At 38.7% G+C, this 26,937-nt stretch overlaps 1 protein-coding gene across 3 annotated transcripts in view; it reads right to left on the bottom strand.

Annotated features, from left to right (window-relative positions):
* Positions 1 to 6,161: 6,161 nt before the first annotated feature.
* Positions 6,162 to 26,937, bottom strand: part of LUZP2 (leucine zipper protein 2) — a 397,437-nt gene continuing 376,661 nt past the window's right edge. For 2 of the 3 annotated variants that reach the window (XM_081936176.1, XM_081936177.1), the window contains 3 exons: positions 22,478 to 22,567; positions 7,879 to 7,932; positions 6,162 to 6,564 (listed from right to left, as the gene is read on the bottom strand). In XM_081936176.1, coding sequence (XP_081792302.1) covers positions 6,460 to 6,564; positions 7,879 to 7,932; positions 22,478 to 22,567 — 249 coding nt within the window. In that variant the 3' untranslated portion in view covers positions 6,162 to 6,459. The remainder of the gene's footprint in view (positions 6,565 to 7,878; positions 7,933 to 22,477; positions 22,568 to 26,937) is intronic. The other variant, XM_081936178.1, reaches the window with a different exon arrangement.

Below are 26,937 nucleotides of genomic sequence, written 5' to 3'. Positions count from 1 at the left end.
ATAAGAGAAGGAAATATTCCTTCTTAGCAAAAAAAAGTATACAATAATGGGGTCTGGTTTAGGTGGCTGTTACCAGAAGGCATGTTGATTTTCTGGGAGGGCAGTAGAATTAGAATCAACACGGTTGTGGAAGCAGAGGCTTTCACTAAAAAACACATTGCTCTCTTAGGTGAATGGGGGATGTTACACAAGAAACAAAGGAGGGAGGGGCTGAGGCTCTGCCAGTGGACGGGGAGGGGGAGGATGCGACAACTAGAAGACTCAGATCACAAAAGTGATTTGAAATATTATTGCAATTGTTGTTACAATGTACCTTTATGGAAGTGATATAAAACAAAATGATTGAAACATACTGATGATCTAGTGTTAAACTTAAAACTGCTAATACCTATGTAAATGTTGATATTTTTCTATTTTTGTTTGTAAAAGTTGTGAGACCTGGGGGAGGGGCTTCTCCCCCCCTGCACGATGTAGCTGTCAAAATGTTCTATAACCTTTTAAACCTTTTTCCCTGTAAAACTTCTAAAATCAATAAAATTTGGACAATAAAAAAAAGATGAAATATCACCTGGACCTGGGGGTCAAAACCCCAGAACTACTCTATCTTGACAGGTTTGAGTTGAAGCTAGTTCCTCTCAATCCATAACCTTACAGCCTACAGACATTCAGCAGCACTGCCATCCGACCAGCTAAAGCTGGATATACTTAATTTGATATCATCAACATGATACTAGACCCCATGTCAACAGATGATCTTCCTAGCAGTTTCATGTACTGGAGTACACCACTATGCAGAATCACAAAGCTTGATGTCTTATCACCTACCAATACCAAATGAAACTGGCATGGTGGAAGGAGCAGAACTATCAGAACACAGTGCCTCCCACTCCTGGCCCCAGATACCATGGGTGATGGTATTGAAAGCCTCTGAGATGTTCAGGAGGGCCAGAATTGTTGCATCACCTCCATCCTGAACCCTCAAAGATTATTAAGTGAAGTACAACCAATGCCATTTCAGTGCTATATCCCAGCCTAAACCCAGACTGAAAGGGTCCAGACAGCTATTATAACTGGAAAATATCTCTTTGCGTATTCTTTGTAATACTGAAGAACTATATATCTGAATTTTAGGGGAAAATAATTTTTGAAGGGAATAGATTGTTGACTTGAGTATTGATTCAAAAGTTCACACTGAAATCTCCAATACCTTCTAGAAATAAACTGTATTGCTAATAATTATTAATATAAACTTAACAATCAAAATCCATTGAGAAAGAATTGCCTCTGTCATTGCCATGGGAGTTTCAACTGCCTGCCTTAAGGCAACTTTTGGCAAAGATGTTTCAATGGGTGATGATAAAGTTGTCATGGGAACTAAAATGCAGTAGTTACTCTATTCTTCCGGCAGACAATACACCTGAGAAAATCAAATGCTACAGAAGCTGAGGAAGGCAGCTTCATAGCTATTTTCTTCAAATGTTCTGAACCACCCCAAAACAAACTAATGCACTGGAAGAAAAAGAAAAGTGAATGTTTAGCTACTGTAATTTAACTCTACTTTATACCAGACTCTAATAAAGGGGGCAAGGAGTGTGGCCCTGTAATTATCTGCCAGCATTCCTTCTAGAGTAGCTATGGCAAAAATCATACAAACACAAAACAAAACCTGTCACTTTTTTGCAAGACATCTTTTCACTCTGTTAAAATGCCTGAAACCCCCTCCCAAATGAGATTCTGTCACCATCCACTTCTGCAGTATACCACTATGAAATATCTATATATCTATAGACATCTATATAAATCTATATAAAAAAAAGACTGGTATAATTGTTGAACTAGTAGAAGATAGGTCTGTCTACTCTAAAAGGCTGATTTTACTGAATGTGTAGGTCATCATCGTGTCCCACTACAAAAACCTCTACTTCTTTATTGAATGTGAAATAGTGGATGCTGCCACAAAGTTTATTTTTAGGAATGGTGTTTGTAATCTCTTTTGAAATGACTAACTGGGCAATTTAAATTCTGAATGGTACATATTACATGAACAAACCTATTTATACCTAGTGAAAGAAGGCTCCAAAATATGTAACTGTAACAGTGGCAAATACTTAAGCAACTCACATTTGTGCCTTTTCTATCATCTTATAACCATGGATTTTCTACCAAGGAGATGCATCAGAAGATGGATAAGCATATTATTAGGGTACAATGACAATCTCTTTATTGTCAGCTATCAGATGATTTTTTTTTCATATTTTTGTAAAGACTAACCTGATCCACATTCATTTCTGCTTTGTGTTCCTTGTTATGTTGTATAACCCATTTGTGAGATACAGCTATAACTGCATTTCAGTGCACAAAACTGGCATAACCCTTCCCAGTGGTTGTGCTAAAACTTAAATTGTCCTCTAAAATGTGGATCTGGCTGTGAATAAAGTACATCAACAATAATTCTGCACTATAAATCTTGCATTGCACTTATATGACAGCAGCAGGGATGGTGATTCTGACTTTAAAATATATATTAGAAGTAGATGCAAGTTAGACATCACTGACAATGCAATCCTGTGCATGTTTCCTAGTAGATCCCATATATTTCCATTTACACTCATGGCAACCATTCTAAGGAACAAAGTATATGATACTTACCTGGAACTGTTAAGTATAAATATAATGAGTTTTTTTCCCCAAGTGTTCCTTTTTGCATAGAAGAAAGGCAGTAGGAATGGGATAATTCCACTTCTATTCCCTTCATTTCCTTCCCTTCAGGTTAAAACTTTGGAAAACCAGTGGCCTTAATTCTGTGGAGAATCATCATGAGTTGGGTGCAAAAATTCATTATTTATATGTATAGAGTCCAAGAAGGATAATGACAAAAGAGGTTAGAACTAACATGCATGTACTTACTACCTCTCCTTATAAGGGTTCAATATATGGTTTGGAAACCACTAAAATAGCTAAAGTTGATTATGCTGCTTGCCAAATGCTGTGGGGTTTAATTAGCAATAGCAGGTAGATATATACTGCTCCATAGAGTTTTACACTATGTAAACTATCAGATTATTTTCTTTTCATACTTTTATATAGAGATACCTGATCCACACTCATTTACGTTTTGTGTGCCTGAGTAGTTTACAAATGTAAGCACAGTGCCTCCAGCAATCTGGATCCTTGTTTTACTAACCTCGGACAGGTGGACACTATATTATAACCATTTCACCATTAAGGTTTAAATATAATTACTGATAGTCTTATCCATAATACAGTATGTGTGGGGTGATTCTGCTGCACAATTAAGAAGAATTAAGTGGTTTGGGATGGAACTGAAGGTGGAACCATACTGCGTCCTTCTGTTTCTTTACTAGAAACCATATTGACTTTGCCATTGCTGACACATCTTCAGTGTCTTGTCAAGACTACACTCTGTTCATGAATCACTCCAGCAGTAAAACTTTGCCAGCTTTTTCACCTCCCACATCCCAATCATCATGGCAATGACATGGGAGTTGAAGATGGTACCTTTGGTATCTCTAGTCAGAGGACCATTAAAGGACCCAGCAATTCATCAGCAGTGCTTAGCTTGCTTTAGCTTTTTGTTTAAGAGAATGGATATGAGGATGAGCAGATGGGTGAAGAGGAATATCATGTAAAATAAAAACTAGAATTATAAACTGAGTGTGCAACATACAAGTGAAACTTGAAAAATTAGAATATTGTGCAAAAGTTCATTTATTTCAGTAATGCAACTTAAAAGGTGAAACTAATATATGAGATAGACTCATTACATGCAAAGCAAGATAGCTCAAGCCGTGATTTGTCATAATTGTAATGATTATGGCGTACAACTCATGAAAACCCCAAATCCACAATCTCAGAAAATTAGAATATTGTGAAAAGGTGCAATATTCTAGGCTCAAGGTGTCCCACTCTATCAGCTAATTAAGCCATAACACCTGCAAAGGGTTCCTGAGCCTTTAAATGGTCTCTCAGTCTGGTTCAGTAGGAATCAGAAACATGGGAAAGACTGCTGACCTGACAGTTGTGCAGAAAACCATCATTGACACCCTCCATAAGGAGGGAAAGCCTCAAAAGGTAATTGCAAAAGTAGTTGGACGTTCCCAAAGTGCTGTATCAAAGCACATTAATAGAAAGTTATGTGGAAGAGAAAAGTGTGAAATAAAAAGGTGCACAAGGAGCAGAGATGACCGCAGCCTGGAGAGGATTGTCAGGAAAAGGCATTCAAAAGTGTTGGGGACTTTCACAAGGAGTGGACTGAGGCTGGAGTCAGTGCATCAAGAGCCACCACACAGAGACCGATCCTGGACATGGGCTTCGTATTCCTCTTGTCAAGCCGCTCCTGGACAACAAATAACATCAGAAGCATCTTACCTGGGCTAAAGAAAAACAGATCTGATATGTTGCTCAGTGGTCCAAAGTCCTCTTTTCTGATGAGAGCAACTTTTGCATCTCATTTGGAAACCAAGGACCCAGAGTATGGAAGAAGAATGGAGACGCACACACTGCAAGATGCTTGAAGTCCAGTGTGAAGTTTCCACAGGCTCTGTTAATTTGGGGAGCTATGTCATCTGCTGGTGTTGGTCCACTGTGCTTCATTAAGTCCAGGGTCAACGCAGCCATCTACCAGGAGACTTTGGAGCACTTCATGCTTCCTTCCGCAGACGAGCTTTATGGGGATGCTGACTTCATTTTCCAGCAGGACTTGACATCTGCCCACACTTCCAAAAGCACCAAAACCTGGTCCAATGACTGTGGGATTACTGTGTTTGATTGGCCAGCAAACTTGCCTGACCTGAACCCCATAGAGAATCTATGGGGCATTGCCAAGAGAAAGATGAGAGACATGAGACCGAAGAATGCAGAAGAGCTGAAGACCGCTATTGAAGCATCCTGGTCTTCCATAACACCTCAGCAGTGCCACAGGCTGTTAGCTTCCATGCCATGCCACATTGAGGCAGTAATTGCTGCAAAAGGGGCCCAAACCAAGTACTGAGTACATATGCATGCTTATACTTTTCAGAGGTCCGATATTGTTCTATGTACAATCCTTGTTTTATTGATTGCATGTAATATTCTAATTTTCTGAGATTGTGGATTTGGGGTTTTCATGAGCTGTAAGCCATAATCATCACAATTATGACAAATATGGCTTGAACTATCTTGCTTTGCATGTAATGAGTCTTATTTCATATATTAGTTTGACCTTTTAAGTTGCATTACTGAAATAAATGAACTTTTGCACGATATTCTAATTTTTTGAGTTTCACCTGTATAATGTCTCTATGGGATTCTGTCTCCACTAATAAAGCACAAGGATATTCCACTCCCTAATCAAATTAACAAGGAATTTTCACAAGTTCCTTTTAGTGCACTGCTAAAGATTGGAAACCAGTTGTATAGGATGTAGTATGTTCGTGTAAGGAAGTTGTTCATAATCATTATTTTTAGCAATAGCTAAAAATAAATTTTCACATGTTAACCATGTGATCATTATTATTTGAAGGCAAACATCTGATAATAGAAAATTAGTATGTCTGCATTAAATGAGCACTATTTCTTCCTTTGAATTCTAATTATCTATTATGTAGAAAATAGTTATTCATATGTCTGGACATAATTACATAGGAGGAATTCAAAGTCATGAAATCCATATGAAGAGAATAACTAAGAAACAGGCAACAGTTCAAAGAGAATGATTCTGAAATATATTGCTTCGATCATTTTAAGCCAACTGTGCTTCCTGAACAATTTTATAAAACATGAACTGGTCATCTTAAGCCCCATTTACTTTGAATGAGATTTAATTACTACCAATCTTTTTCTGAGCTGTTTTCCATACCAATCTTCTATAAATCTATTTTATTTGATGAGATATAATCTCTAAAACTTTCAATAGTTGTTTAGATAATAAATATTGCTCTGCACACATGATTCCACTTGGAACCAAATGGTTGCTACATAACAATTCCAGAGGAGCAAAAAATTGAAACAGGTAAGTATTTTGTTCTGAAAGACAGACACTACGGTGTCAGAATGAATTTGTGCGTATGTGTAGAGTTAGTTGTTGATCTGCTTTGACCTTAGTATGCAATAAAGATACTTACAAAACAGAATTGGTTAATAAAATAAAACTTCTTAATAGCTTTTCTTTACAAAACAGAGTGATTTATAATAAGCAAGTTACAGATCAGGGCAGAATAATATTTCAAAAAACTGGACTGTATTACAAAGCATTTTTTTCAAACATCCATTTGTGTTGGATTATTGCTGAAAGATACTAGTAGTCAATCTATTTCAGAAATTTCTTGACTAATTTACAAACATCCATAAAATAGTGAAAAAATTGCATGCTCTAGAAACCTGGTACATTTTCATGCCTCTGGACTAAAAAGATGAAGACGATAGCAAATGAATAAAATTTTAAAGATAGCAAGATGGCATTTACAGAGTCTTTTCATTGATTTTAGCTGACTCTTCAGCATTGCTTCCTTTTCTCTCGGTTGATTTGTTATTTTCCGGTTTAATCCATGGAGGACTGTGTGATTTCTGTGGGTATAATGAAGAAAACACGATCAATATTCAAATGTTACACTGGGACTTGCAATGAATGGAAACATATATTTGGACACCAAAGAATAAGGTTGATCTGCTTCAAAGGGAAACTCTCCAATTTGGAGAATTAGGTTCCCTTGAAAAGCAAATAGATTACATTGCAATGCAAAACTGTTATTCCCAATAAAGAATATTTCCTTTGCAGAAGAGGTATAAAAAATCATAAACTAAAGTAGAAGAAAATTATCAGCTGCCCAATCCTTCCTAACTAAAAATAATTCAACATTTGCATGCTCTATTGTTCAGCCATGATAATTGATATAGCAGAAATAACATAATGAATTGCTGCCTTTTTTTCCTCAAGTCAGATTAGCTTGGGGAAATACGTGGCTAAAGGGAAGACATTGTATAGATGGTTTGTGTGAGTAGAGAACAGAGCAGTTGAAAATGGAACACAATAACAAGGCAATATAGCAAATATTTCTCATTAAATAGCTAAACACCCATTTATGTCCACTAAGAAGATTTTCCAGAAAATGCTTTTATTATTATTTCACTATTCTTGAGAAAATATGGCTTGTATGGAAAATCTAGAAATTATTCTTTTTTTCTAATATAAACCTATCACTTGGTAGACTGTTGGAGTGCAGCAGAGAACAGAATTGTTTTGTTATAGTATATTATCAAGAAGTTCTATATATATTTGCCAATAATGACAAGACAAGGAAGATGGACTGCTACCATGTTAAATTTTTAACAGGAAATAACAGAGAGAACAAAAATGTACAACTTTGTTGCAAATAACATGTTTATCTGTAAAATTTGGCTTTCTCTATTATCTATTAGATTATGCTACAATACTTCCAAATTTCTTAGTGTGTGGAAAAGTGGCTAGGACAAATATAATGCTAAAAATATTTTTCTAGAAAATGAAGATGAAAATTGCAGTAACATTGGAATAAAGAGATGAAGTTATTTCAATATAAAGTAAAAAAATACTGGACCATACCAATATCAACTAATATGGACAATGAATAAAAAGCTGTGATAGGATGGCCTCAATTTTGAGTTTTTCTTCATTGTCTTTTCCCTATATCAATACATCTTCCTGAAACATCTGCCTTACATAATTTAGAGTTATAGATTAGAAATGAGGTTTCAGGCAAAGCAAAAAAAAACAAAAAACTAGAGGATAAAAATGACATTGTAGAGAAAATTGTGTCTCTTTCAAAGCTGATGATTCATATAACAAGAAAGAAGGAATTTAATTTGGGTGAACGGAATGTACAAAAACTACAAGATTCATACCTGCATGCTAGGATCTGTTACATTACTCTGGCTTCCTGAACAAGCGTTGCCAATCTGAAAAGTCGAAAAAATGTTATTAAACAATCACCTCCAATTTTAGAAATTAATAATTCATACACAATTGATTTGTGTTTTTAAACACATGTAGGAATGATTCATAGAATCATCTTTGCCCAAATGAAGGTTTCATGCTTTAGAAAATGTTTGTCCATTTTTACTTTTGCTTTTCTTAAGATTTGAAGGAAAGGTCTCAATGCAAAGAACAGAAAATAAACATGAAAAACTATCCTAGTTCATAATTAAACCTGGTAAATTTTCTGTAGTTTTATATGGATACAGAAAACTTAAGCAGTATTTAATTACAGTATTGATTAAAGAGATGTGAATTTTGGTTTGACTTAATAAAAGTCAGGATAAAATGGAGACAAAAATACCTTTATATAATTACATTCAAAACACGTTTTTTTTTAAAAAAGCAAGTTGCTATTGCAGTATTTTTAAACTGCAGTGTGTTGTTGAAATGGCATGAAATATATCTATGATGGAAAGGTGCAAACATTTTTTTAATCTGTCCCTGGTGATTTTATCAATCGCTATAAGCAGCATGGGGAGATTGCATTCTTCAGCTTTTACTTGTGAACGTCCCAGAGCTATCTCATTGGTTCTGGGATAAAAGAACATACTGGATAAGGTGAGTCAATATTTTGATGCAGCAGAGCTCCTATTGAACTGATAAATCATATTACATCAAAGAACTCCAGGCCGCTAACAACAGATGAAGAAATAATGATACCAATTTAAAATTCCCTTAATGATACCAAACGCCACAACAGTCCCATCACAAAATGACATGTGTGAGCTTTCCTCCCCCGTTGACCCAATGTAGGGGAGAGAGCAAAGTCTTAGCAGCATCCATTAAGGCAATGAGGAGGATGGGTATACTAGGACTACCACAGTTATTAATAAAATAGTCAGAGAAAATCCTTCAGAGGGCTTGAATTTTGCTGTGATTATAAGCCTTTTTACCAATTGCATCAAGATATCTATCAGTTTACTTAGGCCTCCTCAGAAACAAGTCTCATTTGGTTTCATATGGCTTGTTCCTAGGATACAAACGTGACCTAAGGGAAACTGTAGGAAGGAGAATAATTCAAATTGCACAGCTGTATTTCTGGGATAGAAACACTTAATTCTTTGTCTTATGCAAATGGACTTGTAGTTGTCATAGCGATAAAAGCTTATTTGTTCTACAATATGTGGAATCAGATAGTAAGAATAAACATGCATTAAAAAGTTACATTATGTTATATATGCTGTTGGCAATTAAGAAGTCCTCTTCCCCTATTAGCATAATATCTCATTATCAATTTTGTGATTTATTTCCTCTTTAAATATTGCAACAGTGAAAATAGGAGATTATGCTGTATGTATCGCAATCTGCAATCTACTACATATTCCTTTCACTATGATTGCCCTACATATTGAATTAGTTCTCACATACACTAGATTGCATTGAGAATAATAGTAGTTCTATCAGTGTGTCAGTTAGTAAAGGTAAAAATATATATTTAAACTGAGAGGAACATGATTTGTGAGGCACTGACTGTTGACTCTTTTATGTCAGTTCTTTATGCAATTAGCAGTGCAATGAAGAGCATACATCTTTCATCTGGAGGATGATCTGCAGGAAGCATTGTCCTCCTTAGAAAAAACAATAATCTTTCCCTACTAAGTGGAAAGCAGGTTGGCTATCTGGAATAATGTCTGTTAATTCCCCCTAGAAAATAAAAATAGATGCATGAGCTTTGGTGGCACAATGGTTAGAGTGCAGTAGTGCAGGATACCTCTGCTGTCTGCTGGCAGTTCAAATCTCACCAGGCTCAAAGTTGACTAAGCCTTCCATCCATCTGAGGTGGGTAAAATGAGGATCCAAGTTATTGGGGGTAATATGCTGAGTCTGTAAACTGCTTAGAGAGAGCTGTAAAGGCACTGTGAAGTGGTACATAAGTCTAAGTGCTATTGCTATATCAACCAATCAAACTTTTTCAGTACTAGAAAGAAAGAAATGGCAAGTGACTCACAAGATATTGACAAAAGGCAATCTGATTATTCCAAATTGGAAAAGGAATTTCACTCCAAGTTATGTAGGAACAGTGGTGATATGGGTTTAAACTCAGATCTTCTAGGAACCCTAATATCAAAATCATAACATGAGTTTCTCTCGTCATTTCTTGTCTTCTAATGAATGCAGGTCTCAGGGTGAGTTTATTTTCAGGTCAATTAGAAATAGATTTCTCCCCCAATGCTTTGACAAATATGAACCTGAAATGCCCATTTGCATGTGCTTTATGGGTGAATGAACAATATGGCAATGCCTCAGATAACATTTTCCTTTTTCACAATGCAATAATTTCAGTATTTCCCTCATGTTATGTGGATTTGCTATTATGTGATTGTGCAATATTTCACTTGATGCAAAAAAAAAAAAAAAAGGCTATTATGGCAGCTGGGCCCGCAAAGTCAATTTGTGCCAGAGAAACATGCCAATATTTCATCCTGCCAAAATGGCTTTAGCATTTTCGTGCCAAAGCTCCTTTTTGCCCTCATTCATGCATTTACCATTGTGTTGTGCATTCCTTCCCCCAATTCTTTGGTGCTACTATTACTATTTTATCAAAATGGCCATTAACACCTTCCTCAACCTGTTTGCCCCAAATGTAAAGGAAAACTTTTAACGCTAAAAACAAAGTTGAATGTATTACATCATATTGAAGTTAGTGAAGGAGGAACCTGACTCTTAGGATGAGCTTTTAACCTGCATTAATCTATTATGAACAGCATAGCTAACAATGCTAAAATAAAATTTGTAGTGCCATTTTTCATTTGTCTTCTTTGTCTGCCATGATAATCCATCTGTACAAAAGATGGAGAAAATTCCTTCAATTTACTCAGAACGTGAAACAAGGAAAAAAATGTTTGAGTTAACTAGTGCTTGAGAATAAGGCTGTAAAAATTTATGAGCACATTTATTAACTATAGACAGGAACAGATTTTTTTCATTACCATTATACATGGCAAAAAAAGTGATTTAATTATTCTAGCTCAAGAAACTTATACAACTGAGATTACATTTACTTTTATTGCCCCATCCTATTGTATGTAGGTGTCTAGGTGAATATAACAATAATTCTAAAATTGAAAAAGGTAAGCCTCCCACAGACCAATGATGTGTTTAGTTAATATTGTGTGGTTTTATGACATTGATTTAACGGGACAATCAGACACTAAATTGCTAAACTGGAAATTTTCCTGAATTGTTTATTAGCTCTTATCTATTGCATTGAGTATGAAACTATAATTAAATAAAATAATTAATAAATCTATCTCCCTATTATGATAAGCGCATTAGTCTAATGAAGCATAATTTAGGGGAGCAGTGGAAGTTCTCTTTAACAGTTATGCAAAGGATTCAATTGTTACATGTTGATAGTACAAAATGCATGGTCTTATGTATTGTAATGTATATCATGAAATATATATTTATTGACCCATGGTACACACAAAAAAACAAAGCCAAGAGAGAAGAGCTAATGCAGCTTGTCACTTAAGAATTGTGAAAGCAGCAACTTATTACATTGCATCTCCCAAACAAAATCTGCTGAAAAGGATTCACCCCAAGATCCCAAACTGTCCTGCTCTAGGTAAAGATCTATCTGTGGAGAAAATGATAGACTTTCAGAAGTGTCTGCCTTAAAATAGCAGACACTATATCTCTGCTACCTTGTTACTTTTTGGGAAGAGAGACTTTAAATGTCCAACTCTCTTGCCATTAATATTATCTACAGAAAAATTACAGAATGCAGAACTTTGGAGATAACTACATATATTGTTGTTCCATTCTTGACCCACTTTGAATGTTTTTCGGGAGTGTATTTATTTAACAAATTCATATGATTGCCACCTTACCGTATGTGACTCTGGGCAGCATATAACCAACAAAACAATATCACAGATGTTTAAACACTTAATAATTAAAGAAAAGCAAGATTCTTTAACAAAAGCATCCATGTAAACACAGTGCAACAATTGAACAGGCTCTCCATTGGATCTCCAAGAATCCCCCATAGATCTTTCTAAAGTTTGGGATTTGGCACCTCTTCCATAATGGACTGACCCTTCATCATTCTTTATCCTAGACTGAATTTATTTTGCCAAAATAAATACAACTATACTTAAAAAAAGTTTTGCTCTTGCCTTCTAAAATGAATAATACATCGAACAGAAGCTACTGGTATGTAATGATTTATTAATTAATTTGCTAATCAAATTAGCTGCCTCTCTCACAAGAAGTGATTCTGGGCTGCAAGTAATGACTGAAGTATTGAATTGGTGCAAGGAAGACCCAGGTTCTAGCCCATATTTAGCCACTGAAATTCACAGGATGACTTTGTGATAGTTATTTTCTTTCAACCACAAAGAAATTTGTGATTGGGAAAGAAATTGGTGGAAAGAGCTTTGTGTAAGTGTTGAGCTCCTGAATGAAAAAGTGCAATATAAAACTGATATTAAACAAAGGCCAGTTTATTATGGAGAACTATCAGTCCCACTCCATTATGTCCTTTCAGCTGTGATAAAGACTAGAGAATGTCAGTAACCACAAGATGCGATAATTAGTGGTGAAGAAAAGAGCAAGTGACTATCCCTCTGAATCTATTCCAAATCTACTTTTAAAAATCAATGGATTGTTCAAGTTTTAACTTAATTCATGTTGGAAAAAAATAATGTTTCTTGTTTAGGTGATTCTTGGGATTTACAAAGTGAATTGACACCCTGCTTCCACAGCATTTTTTTTAATAGAGTGTCATAATAAAAGGAATTTTGGAGAACTGTGTGGAAGATTAGGTCAATCTTCCCTAGATGATTTCCTTGCTCTGCAAATCAGCAGAGCTCAACAAATGTTTCAGGATCAATGCTGGAAACAGACTTATATTTTTTCCAGTGCTTGTTCTTACAATCTCTATTTGGTCTGGCAGACAAATAAAGTACAAGGAGGTAGAGGATAACTAAATGAAAGAGGCTGTATACCTGAGAGACAACTGTATTAAGCAAGGAGGGCACAATGTGGTAGCTGTAATGAACATATATTTGAACTGTTTAATCTGGAGAAGGAATATTGCTGCCACATTTAGAGCAAGTTACTGAAGCCGAGTTATGTTTTCTGGGGAAAAAGACAGCTCAATTTCATTGAAGCATTGATTAGGATAATTTAACACCAAATTCTCCCATTGTCGTATAAAGCCAAACCATTGTACTCTTCAACAGCAAGCAAAATAGCTAAGATTCTGCCTTGAGATGGATTATAGGGGCAGTGTAAATGAATGCAAGATTGCCAGGAGTTGCTTTTCAATAAAATCATTGGAAAATGGTAAAGATAATTAATAACACTATCAGTTTCAATGCGCAATGGCATTGCAAGAAAATCTAATACAACATACCAATACACACATACACGACTTTTCCACAGTTCTCATATTGAGGCATGAATGCCGGGGAGTTAGGATCAAAACAGAGTCAAGTGATGTATTGTAGCATATGCCTCAATGTGCAAATAATGTACTTCATTCACATCATGTTATCATGACAGAATTGTTTGAAAGGAGTTCTGTAACTATCTAGCTAAGAGAGATAGAGAGGGAGATGGAGAGAGAGAGAGAGAGAGAGAGAGAGAGAGAGAGAGAGAGAGAGGGACGGATGGACAGACAGACAGAGACAGACAGACAGACAGACAGAGACAGACAGACAGACAGACAGACAGACAGACAGATGAGGGAGATATCAGAGAGAAAGAGAGAGAAAGAGAGAGAAAGAGAGAGAACACACACACAGAGAGAGAGAGAGAGAGAGAGAGAGAGAGAGAGAGAGAGAGAGAGAGAGAGAGAGAGAGAGAGAGAGAGAGAGAGAGAGATTTTGGCTGCCCTAATCTGTTCAAGTGGCAACAAAACCTAGGTGACAGTTGATTCTAACTCCGCTTTTCATCAGAATCAAGAAAAGCAATTAATATTATTATTTTTATTAGTGGTTCTGGTCTGCATAAGACTGCATATGAAGGAGCCAATGATTTTCACTGAATCTCCAGAAGATAGAAATTCTGTGCTGGGCATTCTATACCTAGAAATGATCATAACCACAATGCTTGATGGGCTGGTACTACCCTAAGGACTAAGGTAATATAATTTGTGTGTTCTTGGATGTTATACTGTCATTGGAGACATGTGGTATAATTACTGAGGGCATATATTCAGCTGGCTGGTTGACTTTGGGTCAGCCACTCTGTCTGTCTGCCCATTATGTCAGGCTTTGTTGACAAGCTATTTTGTCAGTTCCTGTTGCAATCAATGGTTCAATGCTTGATGCTCCTCTCAATGCTCCTCTCGCCTCTCCTGTTCAACGCATATGTGAAGCCGCTGGGTGAGATCATCCGTGGTTTTGGGGTTGAGTAACACCTGTACGCTGATGACACTCAGCTGTACATTTCAACCCCAAACCACCCCAACGAGGCTGTCGAAGTGATGTCCCGGTGTTTGGAAGCCGTCGGGGTCTGGATGGGGGACAACAGACTCAGACTCAAACCCTCCAAGACCGAGTGGCTGTGGCTACCGGCACCTCGGTTCAGCCAGCTGACACCATCGCTGGCCATAGGGGGCGAACAACTGTCCCCTGTGGAACGGGCGCGCAATTTGGGCGTCCTCCTTGATGCCCGGCTGTCAATGGAGGACCATGTGGCAGCCGTGGCAAGGGGGGCGTTCCACCAGGTTCGCCTGGTGCGCCAATTGCGCCCCCTACTGGACCGGAGTGCCCTGCGCACAGTCACTCATGCGCTGGTGACGTCTCGCCTGGACTACTGCAATGCCCTCTACATGGGGCTTCCCTTGGGACGCATCCGGAGACTGCAGCTAGTTCAGAACGCAGCTGCGCGGGTCATCATGGGGAGTACACGATACTCCCACGTAACACCCCTCCTGCGCGAGCTGCACTGGCTGCCTGTGGCCTTTCGGGTGCGTTTCAAGGTGTTGATTACCATCTTTAAAGCGCTCCATGGCATAGGACCTAGTTATCTGCAGGATCGCATCCTACCACACACGTCCCTACGACCAATCCGCTCACACAGGGAGGGACTCCTCCTGGTGCCGTCCGCTAGGCAATGCCAGCGGGCGACACCTAGGAGTAGGTCCTTCTCTGTGATGGGCCCAACCCTCTGGAATGACCTCCCCCCCCCCGACATCAGAACCACCACCGACCTCCGCTCCTTCCGTAAAAAATTAAAGACTCACCTGTTTCAATCAGCTGGCCTGGCACTCTCTTAGTTTTGCCTCCCGGGGATATATTTTAATTGGGTTTGGGTATTTTAATTGGGGATGTTTTTTTAGGGTTTCCATAGTATATTTATTTCTTGTACAGTCTTATCTCCTCCATCTAAATGTTTAGTATTTAATTGTTTTATATTATTGTATTTTATCTGCATTTTATTTGACTGTACACCGCCCCGAGTCCCTTTTTGGGAGAGGGGGTGGTTTAGAAATCCAAAAGAAATAAATAAAAAAAAATTGATCTGGAAAAAATGGACTTTGTCCTTGCAGAAAAAAAAAAAGAAACTATGCAAAATGTTTGCCAGCATAGAAAAGTATGTAGATTTCCTTGAAGAAGGAATGCAAAAACAGTTTGATAAACACCAAAATAGCCTTGAAAGGGACAAGGGGATGAGAAAAAAAAACTCATGATTAATGTACCTTGATTTTCTTGATAGGGGGAATTTTAATTACTGTTACCATATCTTGCAACAATAGAATTCCAGTACTCTTTGTGGAGATTTTTTTCTAACCTAGTCTATCTCATAAATTGTCAGGTTCCAAAGGGTTAATGAAAACAGCCAAACACAGAAACGGTTTGTAAATGCAGTTTATATTCTTCCTCCGGCACGAACTGACCAACAAAGCACTAATGAATAAATTGTCAGAGCTGCCACCTGGTGCTCCTCACCACCTTTTATAGTTACCTAGTAATTAGGATAACCTGCACCCCGCGCGTGTGCACACCCATCCCCTCGTAACCCAGAACAAAAACCACCTGGCAATTAATTGTGGATTGTTGTCAGTCAGTTATCACTAGCTTTGTAGATTCATTCAGCTGTTTGTGTAGGAGTGAAGCCTGGTGAGTCTTGGCAGGTGGCCCGGGTTTCTCCCCTGGATGGCAGCTCCAGGTCTCTGGGCTGGCCGGAGCTGACATAAATATGATAGCCAGTGAATTTGAATGGTGTGATTTTACTATTCAATTATTTTCATTGTGTGATTTATTGCTCAAAATATACTTATTTGTTTTTTCATTTAGAAACATCACATAGGATAGCATTACTAAATTAAGAAATAAATAAATTTCTATGCGTGTATAAAATATAATTATATAAGCTTACTTTATTGTATTGGATATTTTATTCATAACTTTACTCATTGGATTGCCTAAATTGTGTCTGTGTGTGTGTGTGTGTGTGTGTGTGTCTATTGTTATTTGTTTATGTAACCCTACTACGTTGGTTACATTGATAGTATCTATATGCATGTTAGCATGTAGACAGTGTCACTAAAGAAATCAAGTATGAGCAGGTTGGGTGTAGGTATCCATCAAATGACATTTGCAAAAGATTACTGCTGCCTTTGTGAGTCTTGCATAAATTGTCTGTCATAGCAATTCTTATAGTCAAGAGTTGATGTAGCTTGAACACTTCTGCACTAATTTCTATACACTTTGGCCTACTTTCCCTTTCCCACCAACAATTGACCTGTACTGTTAATTTCATCTCATTCTGATGAAAAGTCCCAAAGTTCATCAATCAAATTCTAAAAGTTGTTTCCAATTGTTTTAAATTTTAAAACATTGTTCCTAATTATAATTCAGCCATGGGGATTAGTCAGATACTCCCAGTTAATGCAAGGTCTCAGATGTGAAGACTTTCCTTTGATATCCATTTGCAATGAAGGGGAACATGCCAACATAATTTAACCAACATTAGTGAAGTTCCAGTTTTCATAATACCTGAAATAGAACCCAGTGCTATATTTTATGAGATTCTAGCTCAAAATCATTTCTTAAGAATGTCAGTTATATTTATTTTGCATCTGATGCTAATATTAGTTATCAGTCATTATTAAAATACAGTAGGTTGGCTGTGAAAAAGAGCAACCTAAGTGAACAAAATTCATTGATGCTGAACCTCTGCTTATTGTGCAAAACAGCTTTTTTTAAAAAATAAAATATAATCATGATGCAATATAATTATTCCTCCTTTGCAGAAAGGAATAAAAGAAAGACCCTAAAAATCATATAGAGAGCTATTAAAATAGTTACAGCAAACAGGAGAATGGCTTCTGCTTAAAAGTAATTCCTCCTTGATCAGTTTATCATGCACTTTGATCAGCAAAAGTACCTGGGTGCGAAAAACTCAAATGATAAAATATGCAGCTTGATCAGTAAAATATGTAAAAATTCAGCCGTTCCCAAAGATAACTCAGCCAGTGAATTATACAGGAAAGCTGGCAAGGTACACAACTGGGACCATAAATTATGAAAGTGGATTACTCAAGTATGCATCTTCATTAAAAGAATTTGTGGGGGGTGGGGGAGGAAATCAGATTGTATGCCTCTTGACAATTAAACAGTGCAATTGGAGCTTCAAATAGTAACAACAAACAAAGATATTCATCTAAACTAGTGAAGCAAGTTTTTGTTTACAAAAACTGCATACTGCAGACAAGGATCATCTCAGACAATGGGTTTATTTTACCAATTATAACTTTTAGATGAAAATGGAATATGTGTAACAAGTAGGAATGTTTACAGTTCATTAGTAATAGGTTTTTTTAAAAAAAAAGAGGAGAAAAAAAAAACAAATCTTGACTCAGGAATTGTTTGGCTTATTTAAATCTTTCCCTCAGAAGCTAAATAGTGAAATAAGCCAAGAGAAATGTGTTGATTTATCTGAGCGTGATGATTTATATGAAAATAGCCAATCACTTCAATCAGTCTAAAACTGAAGGAATCAATAATCTAAACAAATAATATGGGATAAGTGGAAATCACACCTAATATTTTGAGATTGTTTTCTAGAGTTTGGCATCTTGGGCTGAGAGAGAAAGTTACTATCCTAAAGATTAGAGCTCACAGTTTCCTGGTGAGTTCCTGGTACCTTAAGCACTAGACCACCAAGATTGGCAGATTAACATTTTTCTTTTGAAATTATTTTGTTTGTCAGCCTTGCAGGGCAAACTAGATAAGAAACACATCCTGATAAGTCAATTCTACTTTATCACAAGGCTACAATACATTGACATAATCTTACAAGACTGAAACTATACTTCTCTGCTGCCCCTTTACAAGCCCCCCCCCAAAAAAAAACCCTAGGGAGGGCTTTGTCTGAGCTTTTTGACTTGCCTACTTCCCATCTTCTGTCTATGCTGTATCTAATCTGACTGATTCCACATACCTTACATTTTATTTTATGCCATAACCATTATTTACAAACCACAATAGTTGTTCAGACATCGTGCCAGGTATAAATGAAATAAGCTCATCACTAAGGCTTAGTGTGATGTGCAAACTCAATAAATGACCCCTTAGTTAATTTAAGGGATTATGTGTCCTACTTAACAAAAGATTAATTATAATTATAAATCATACTGACAAGAGGCTAATTGCAATAAATCGTACCTAGCTTAGTCATGATAAATTTATTAATTTCAATCAATTACTTGAATGAATAAATACAGATTATGTTTTCTGTGGATATAATCTAATTTTATTTTTTAAATGTGGAATAGAAAAAACTTGAATAGAATAGAATAAAGGAAACAAACTCTTTTAATACAATTAAGCAGTAAATAAATATTTTAGTTTTGCAAAGTTTGCAAAACTATGTGCTCAGTTTCAGACACTAAAGGAATTCAGCATATATATATGCAAAGGAAGAAAATATACACAGGTGCAAAGCAGCTCCTTTGCTTGGTTTTACATTCTGCAACTAATGCAATAAAAAATGAACCATATATTTTCAGCAGACTATCATTTTATATAGTTTGGGCTCATTAATTACATATTATTTCTTTTTTCTTTCCCCACTGTACACAGTTCCTTGTAGATCATTATTGGAAACAGAAGCTTAATGAGAAATGCTAGCTCTAAGAAATTCACACTTGGTGCTAAAGAGTAGTAATTTATTTTCACATCAAACCCCATGGAATCTATTTTGATTATTCAATTTGAATATGTTACAGAGTTCCTATTATTTTGTTTGCAACCTGTCAAGCACACAAAATAATATAAAGGTTAGAGGAGAACAGGAAAACACAGCCTATCTTACACAGGTGAGAAAACTTTGTTTTATTTATATGCCTAGCCCAATTAGTTACTTAATTGGGTGCTTATAAAATAGGCTCATTTCCTGGTCATCTGCACAGACAAATGCTTGCCAGTTCAATCTGTCTTTAATAATTATTATCTCTTCCAAGAGTATTCCTGTAATCATGAAACTGTTCATTCATTTTATTGTTTCCTCCTTCCTCAGCTTGCCAAGAATTCTGCTCTCCCCCCCCCCCAGTTGTTCATTGTCCACTAGCACCACCTGTCTAAAGCATGTGAGAAATTTTAGCCCCCTCAGAGAAGGTTCGCAATCTGGGAGTCCTCCTGGATACACGGCTTAGTTTAGAAGAACACCTGATGGCCGTGACCAGGGGGGGCTTTTACCAGGTTCGCCTGGTACGTCAGTTGTGCCCCTTCCTGGATCGGGATGCTCTGTGCACAGTCACTCATGCCCTCGTCCTTTCTCGCCTGGACTACTGCAATGCTCTCTACATGGGGCTGCCCTTGAAGAGCACCCGGGGGCTTCAGCTGGTCCAGAATGCGGCCGCGTGGGTTGTCATGGGGGTACCTAGGTGCTCCCATGTTACACCCCTTTTAGGCGGGCTGCACTGGTTGCCGGTTGTTTTCCGGGTGCGATTCAAGGTATTAATTATGACCTTTAAAGCGCTCCATGGCTTAGGCCCAGGGTACCTGCGAGACCACCTACTGCCACCAGTAGCCTCCCACCGTCCAGTACAATCCCACAGAGTTGGCCTCCTCAGGGTGCCGTCGGCCAGGCAGTGTCGGCTGGTGACCCCCAGGGGGAGAGCCTTCTCTGTGAGAGCACCTTCCCTCTGGAATGAGCTGCCCCTGGAGCTCCGCATAATCCCTGACCTCCGGTCCTTCCGACGCGCCCTAAAAAGTTGGCTTTTCCAGCAAGCCGGCCTGGCCTGTTAATTTTAATTTTAACTTATTTTAAATGTATTGTTTTTAATTTAATTTAATTTTTTTGGAAATGGATTTAATCTTTTTTTAACTTTTGAGATGTGTGTTTTTTAATGTTGTACGCCGCCCTGAGTCCTTTTGGAGAAGGGCGGCATATAAATCCAAATAAACCAAACCAAACCAAACCAAATCATTTTCTTTTTTCCAATACGAACTGATTGGGGTTCACTCCACCCCCCACCCACCCCGCTGTTCATGGTGTTTGTAGTAACCATTTCTGGATCCATAATTCGAAGGTATTTAGCTTCCATATTTTCGATGTCTACCTTCTCTAACTATACATAATTACTGGAAATACTCCTTTCCCTCTATTAATTCAAATGTTAACAAGACTAAATTGCCTCCTTGGGATATTTTTGTCTCTGATTTATTTCAATTTTATAACTTTAAAATTTTATCATTTTGTTATCAGAGAATGTACTATTCTTGGTGGTCTTGTCTGGGTTTGTTATTGCCTTCTTCCTCTAATGCATATCTTCTTTTAAAAAAAATTCAGTATATTAGTCATCTTGATTTTTGAAATCAGGAAATAAAACCAATTGTTGCTTTCATTTTTTCATTGTGAATTGTAAATTTCCCGAGCACGTTGGTTAAGATTAGTCTAAAAAGAGACCCTTCTCTGCTGTTGGCTCCTGCACTACAGAATATCCTTCTGCCAGAGGTGAGGCAGACCTCAACTCTTCTAGCCTTCTGAAAAAGGCTCAAAACGTGGCTCTACAACTTTGTGTGAAGGCACAAAGGATCATGCAACCATGGGATTGTGTGGTGCCATGAAAAGCTTCCCCTCCCTCTATTAATTCAATGTTAACAGGATTAAATTGCCTTCTTGGGATTTTTTTTGTCTCTGATTTATTTTAATTTTATAACTTTACAATTTGAATCCTAAATTAATTTTAATATTAACTTTATACACTGCTTTATATGCTTATAGTATACTGTACATCACTCAGAGCACTTTCTTCAGGAAATGGGTGGTATAGAAATAGGAAATATAAATAAATAAACATTATACTGATCTTTTTAATATTTAACATTACCTCTCAAATTTCCATTTTCCACTTTAACTTTGAGAATGAATCTCCCAGTTCATCTTTACTTTCCAGTCACAAAATGATGTTATTTTATTTATTTCATTTGTTTAGAAAATTTATATGTCCTCCCAACTCACACTCCTGTGGATAGTTCATTATGATTTTGAGGATGTCCTAATTTCATTACAGCTGTCCTATGCCCCCTAACTTTACCAATGCATTATATTTTCGATATAAAGTAAATAGATATGGGGACAATACAGAGTCTTATCTCAGTTCCTTTCTTATTTTGAATTATTTGATTTCTCCATATTCAATTCATGGAATAGTTTCTCGATCATTATAGAAGTTTCCCAGAAAAATAACCGTGTTCTGCAATTCCCATTAACCTTAATATATTCCATTTTGTGCCAAGATCTGAAGATCCAAAAGTCTGCTCAAAGTTAACAGAGCAAAGGTCAGTCTCCTTATATTATTTTGCTATTTTTGCTATCCATCTTACATTAGTTATCTGACAATGTGTCGCTTTGCCTTTTATGAAACCTGTCTTGTTAGTAGTCATTTTGTTCTCCATGTATAACTCATTTTTTCTTTATAAGACCTTTTTTTCTTGCAAGATAAATTATTGCAATAGTTTAGTAATTTACACTTTCTTTCACCTGCCTTCTTTTTTTTCTGCATTTAAAAAACTAGAAATTTCTCGCTTTAACAAGGACAAACTATGTACAGCAACATTTCTGCAAATGTTACAGTATAAAGCTCTACTATAGCTTGTTCTTGGCAACTTTCTAACATTGAAGCACCCATAAGCTCCAAGGTATGTTAAAAGTTAGTACACATTTTGAAAATAAACAGCTCTGGTGTGATGAATTCACATGTGAATTTTCCAAGTGGACTGTAGCTAATTTGTAGTTAGATCACATATTTTCTAGTTGCCTCATTATCTTGAAAATTTTGCTCATCCTATTAGTCAAGCACAGTCAAAGAGAAAAAAACACCATTACATCAAAAAGCACTTCTTTATACCACCTGAATATCAAACATCTGTATTCACCTAATATAACACTATATGTCATATTCCCACAATTACAGTTAAATAGATATGGACCCATATATTTCAAGGTTCACCTATACTACAGATTAGATCTTGACTTCCAATCTAAATGGATTTGACTTACATCTTTTGAGTTGCATTCTGATGAACTTTTATCAGTATCCACCCTTTTTGAAGAAACTTGAGGAATCTCTTTGCCTGTAGGAATTCTTTGCTGGAAGATAAGAAACACATATGTCAATATCTTTCCTGATTGCAGTTGAAAACAATTACTTCCTGAAAATTGGAATTCTGTTATAGACCTTTGCATTAAAACATTCAGTAGTACATTTTTTAATGTCTATGGATTGCTCCTGAGATATAGAAGTGGAATGAAGCTTTTTCCACTGATATCTTCCTATCCCAATCTTGTATGGACTAGTATGAGTTACAGGAATTGCATTAGGAAAGAGAAACACTATATATTGAATGGAAGTGTTTTCTATGATCTCAATAATCTCTATTAGGTGACAGAAATGTTTTAATCAGTTTCTTTCTACCATCCATGCTTTTTTGACTTATCATGAACATCTACCCAGAAGAGCAGAAGGTCATAGAATTCAAGTCGGGTTGTACAATGTGAAACTTACCTACAAAATTTGGATGTCGACAGTAGTAAGAAAAATACCTTTCCATCTATATATCCTTCACCTCTTCTATTTCTATATCATTTCTGCCAGTAATTTTGCCTATTCTACCACATTATTTGTCTTCTAAACAGAAGTTCACAGAGTGGTCAAGGCAGAGACTAATAATAATAGAATTGTTTGTTGAGATCGGTGGCTATAGGAATCAAATAAAATTAATAAAATATGAAACAGTGCTACATCATCATAACACAATCTCTGTGCATTTTATGAATTTTATTTATTTAATCCCTATGGTATTAAATAGATTTGTGACGGGGATGTAGCTTGCATTGCAATCATACAAGGCTACTTTTGTCATTTTGACAAAAATATCAGATTCCCAAGGATAGTGTTGCTTCTAGGCTCAGCTACCGCAAAAAAGTTGATCTCCTAAACTAAATGGTAAACATCATATTTTTCAGAAGAATCTAAAATGGAGAGAAAATCTCATCAGGGGACTAAATTTTATGAATTTCAGAATAGAGTTGGAAGGGACATTGGAGGTCTTCTAGTCCAACCCTCTGCTCAAACAGGAGACCCTATACCATTTCAGTCTAATGGCTGCCCAGTGTCTTCTTAAAAACGTCCAGTGATGAAGCACCCACAACTTCTGAAGACAAGCTGTTTGACTGAGTAATTGTTCTCACTAATAGGAAGTTTGCCTTTAATTAATTTCAGGATGCTTCTGATTCTGATTTTCTAATGGAAAAGTGACAATATTGTTTTCCAAAAAGTCAAATAATAGAATATTTAATATCCACAATTTGTTTCATGTTACATGTATAATTCTAGTTTTTATCATCAGTGCATTTAAAAAAAAGAAGCTTATGATCTGTAGCATTTTAGAATGTTTTCTTCACAGCGTTGTGATTCAATAATAATAATAATAATAAATTTAAATTTATTAGCCGCTCCCTTTCCAGACAGGACTCGGGGCGGCGTACAATGGAGCATATAAAACATATACAAACAAATAAACATACATATATACAGAACATACATGCACGGAGGAGGTAACAAATTACATCACATTGGACAATTAAAAGTCACCATTAAAATACCCCAATTGTAAAACACAATTTAAAATTTAAAATTTAAGATTTAAGAGAACTGTCAGGAGGAGTAAGAAAAATTTACGGTTGAGCCAGGCCAGATAATTGAAAGAGGTGGGTCTTCAGCTGTACACAGAAGGAGCGGAGATCGGAAGTAGTCCTGATGTCACGGGGGAGGTCATTCCACAGGGCTGGGCCCATCACAGAGAAGGCTCTGCTCCTGGGTGTCGCCCCCCGACACTGTTTGGCGGACGGCACCCGAAGAAGTCCCTCTCTGTGTGAGCGGATTGGTCGTAGGGATGTATGGGGCAGGATGCGATCCTGCATGTAACTAGGCCCTGTGCCATGAAGCGCTTTAAAGATCATAATCAAAACCTTGAAACGCACTCGGTAGACTACAGGAAGCCAGTGCAGCTCGCGCAGGAGAGGTGTTACAGGGGAGTATCTAGTCCTCCCCATAATCACCCGCGCGGCCGCGTTCTGGACCAACTGCAGTCTCCGAGTGCATCTCAAGGGAAGCCCCATGTAGAGAGCATTGCAGTAGTCCAGGCGAGACGTCACTAGCGCATGGGTGACTGTGCGTAGGGCATCCCGGTCCAATAAGGGGCGCAATTGGCACATCAGGCGAACCTGATGGAACGCCCCCCTTGCCACGGCTGTTACATGGTCATCCATGGACAGCCGGGCATCTAGGAGGACGCCCAAATTGCGCACCTGTTCCATGGGGGCCAGTTGCACGCCCCCAATGGCCAGAGATGGAAGCAACTGGTTGAACCGGGAGGCCGGAAGCCACAGCCACTCCGTCTTGGAAGGGTTGAGTTTTAGTCGGTTGTCATCCATCCAGACCCGTACGGCCTCCAAACACTGGGACATCATTTCGACGGCCTCATTGGAGTGGTTCGGGGTGGAAATGTATAGCTGAGTATCATCAGCATACAGATGATATCCCACCCCAAAACCACGGATGATCTCGCCCAGCGGTTTCATGTATGTGTTGAACAGGAGGGGCGAGAGCACCGACCCCTGAGGCATCCCACATGTGAGTGGCCTCCGGGTCGATCTCTGCTCCCCTGCCAACACACGTTGCGTCCGGTCAGAGAGGTAGGAGCCAAACCACCGTAGAACGGTGCCCCTGACTCCCAGCCCCTCTAGCCGGTGCAACAGGATACCATGGTCGATGGTATCGAACGCCGCCGAGAGATCTAATAGGACCAGGATAGAGGAACAGCCCCTATCTCTGGCCCTCCAGAGATCATCAACCAATGCGACCAAGGCCGTCTCCGTGCTGTGCCCGGGTCGGAAGCCGGACTGGCACGGGTCTAGATAATCATTCTCCTCCAGGTGCCGTGGGAACTGTTGTGCTACCACACTCTCTACAACCTTTGCTAAAAAAGGAAGATTGGAGACTGGACGATAATTGACTAGGTCCATTGGGTCCAGGGAAGGCTTCTTGAGCAGGGGCCTCACCACCGCCTCTTTCAAGGCGGTCGGTAGGAGCCCCTCACCCAGCGAAGCATTCACTAGGCCCAGGAGCCAGTCGCGTGTAACCTCCCAGGATGCCAGTACAAGCCAGGAGGGACACGGGTCCAATAAACATGTGGTAGGTCGCAGACGTCCACGCAACCTGTCCAAATCCTCGATGGCAACCGAGTCAAACTCCTCCCAAAGCGGTCCCTCAAGACTCGCCGCGGGCGTCTCAGCTGGACCACTGAAAGGGGCCCATCCCATCCGGATTTGAGCGACTTTGTCCTGTAGATATTTCCCAAACTCCTCTGCTCTGCCCTGTAAAGGGGCTTCCCGCGGTCTCTCAAACAAGAGGGAGCGAGTCACCCGAAACAGGGTGGCAGGGCGGTTATCTGCGGACGCAATAAGGGCGGCACAATATTGACGTTTGGCCGCTCTTAATGCCACAAGGTACGTCCTCAAATAGGCTCGTGCCTGTGCTCGGTCAAATTCGGAACGGGAGGATCTCCAACGACTCTCTAGGCGTCTCTTGTGGCGTTTCATCACCCTTAGCTCCTCGGTAAACCAAGGGGCCAGGGTGGTTCGTCGCCGCAGGAGAGGCCGCAAAGGCGCCATCCGGTCTAGGGCCCCGGTAGTCGCACTATTCCATGCGTCTACCAGGTCCTCCACTCGGTGGCGGGTCAGGTCCACAGGAGGTGGCCCAAGCTCCGTCTGGAACCTATCTGGTTCCATCAGGCGCTTGGGGCGGAACCATCTAATACCTTCCAGTTCCGCCTCCCCGCAGCGGGGGGTAGCACCAGGGAAGTCCAGCCGGAGAAGTGAGTGATCTGACCATGACAGGGGAATAATAGTTGGATCCCCTATTCCCAGATCACTCGTCCACTGGCCAGAGACAAAGACAAGGTCCAGCGTGTGGCCTCCCTCGTGAGTAGGGCCCTGAATTAATTGGGTCAGGTCCATGGCTGTCATGGAAGCCATGAACTCCCTAACCCCCTCAGACGCTTCTCCCATCGACGGCAGATTAAAATCCCCCATCACTAAGAGTTTGGGGGTTTCAACCGCCACCGATGAGATCAGCTCGAGGAGTTCAGGCAGGGCCGCTGATGTATAGCGAGGAGCCAGGTATACTATCAGCAGGCCCAACTGCCTCCCTGGGCCCCATCTCACGACAAGGGACTCACACCCGGATGTCTGTGGCACAGTGAACTCTCTCGGCTCCAAGTCTTCCCGGATAATCACTGCTACCCCTCCGCCCCTTCCCTGGGCCCGAGGCTGGTGAAATGCTCGATAACCTGGCGGGCACATTTCCACGAGGGGTAAGCCTCCCTCGTGGCCCAACCAGGTCTCGGTTATTCCTGTGAGGTCCGGCTCCCCCTCCAAAATTAGATCGTGGATGAGGG

The sequence above is a fragment of the Natrix helvetica genome (assembly GCF_964273705.1).
Source record: "Natrix helvetica genome assembly, chromosome: 1".
NCBI classification, from domain to species: domain Eukaryota; kingdom Metazoa; phylum Chordata; class Lepidosauria; order Squamata; family Natricidae; genus Natrix; species Natrix helvetica.
The sequence above is the reverse complement of the archived record's forward strand: the minus strand, read 5'-3'. Positions and strand labels throughout refer to the sequence as shown.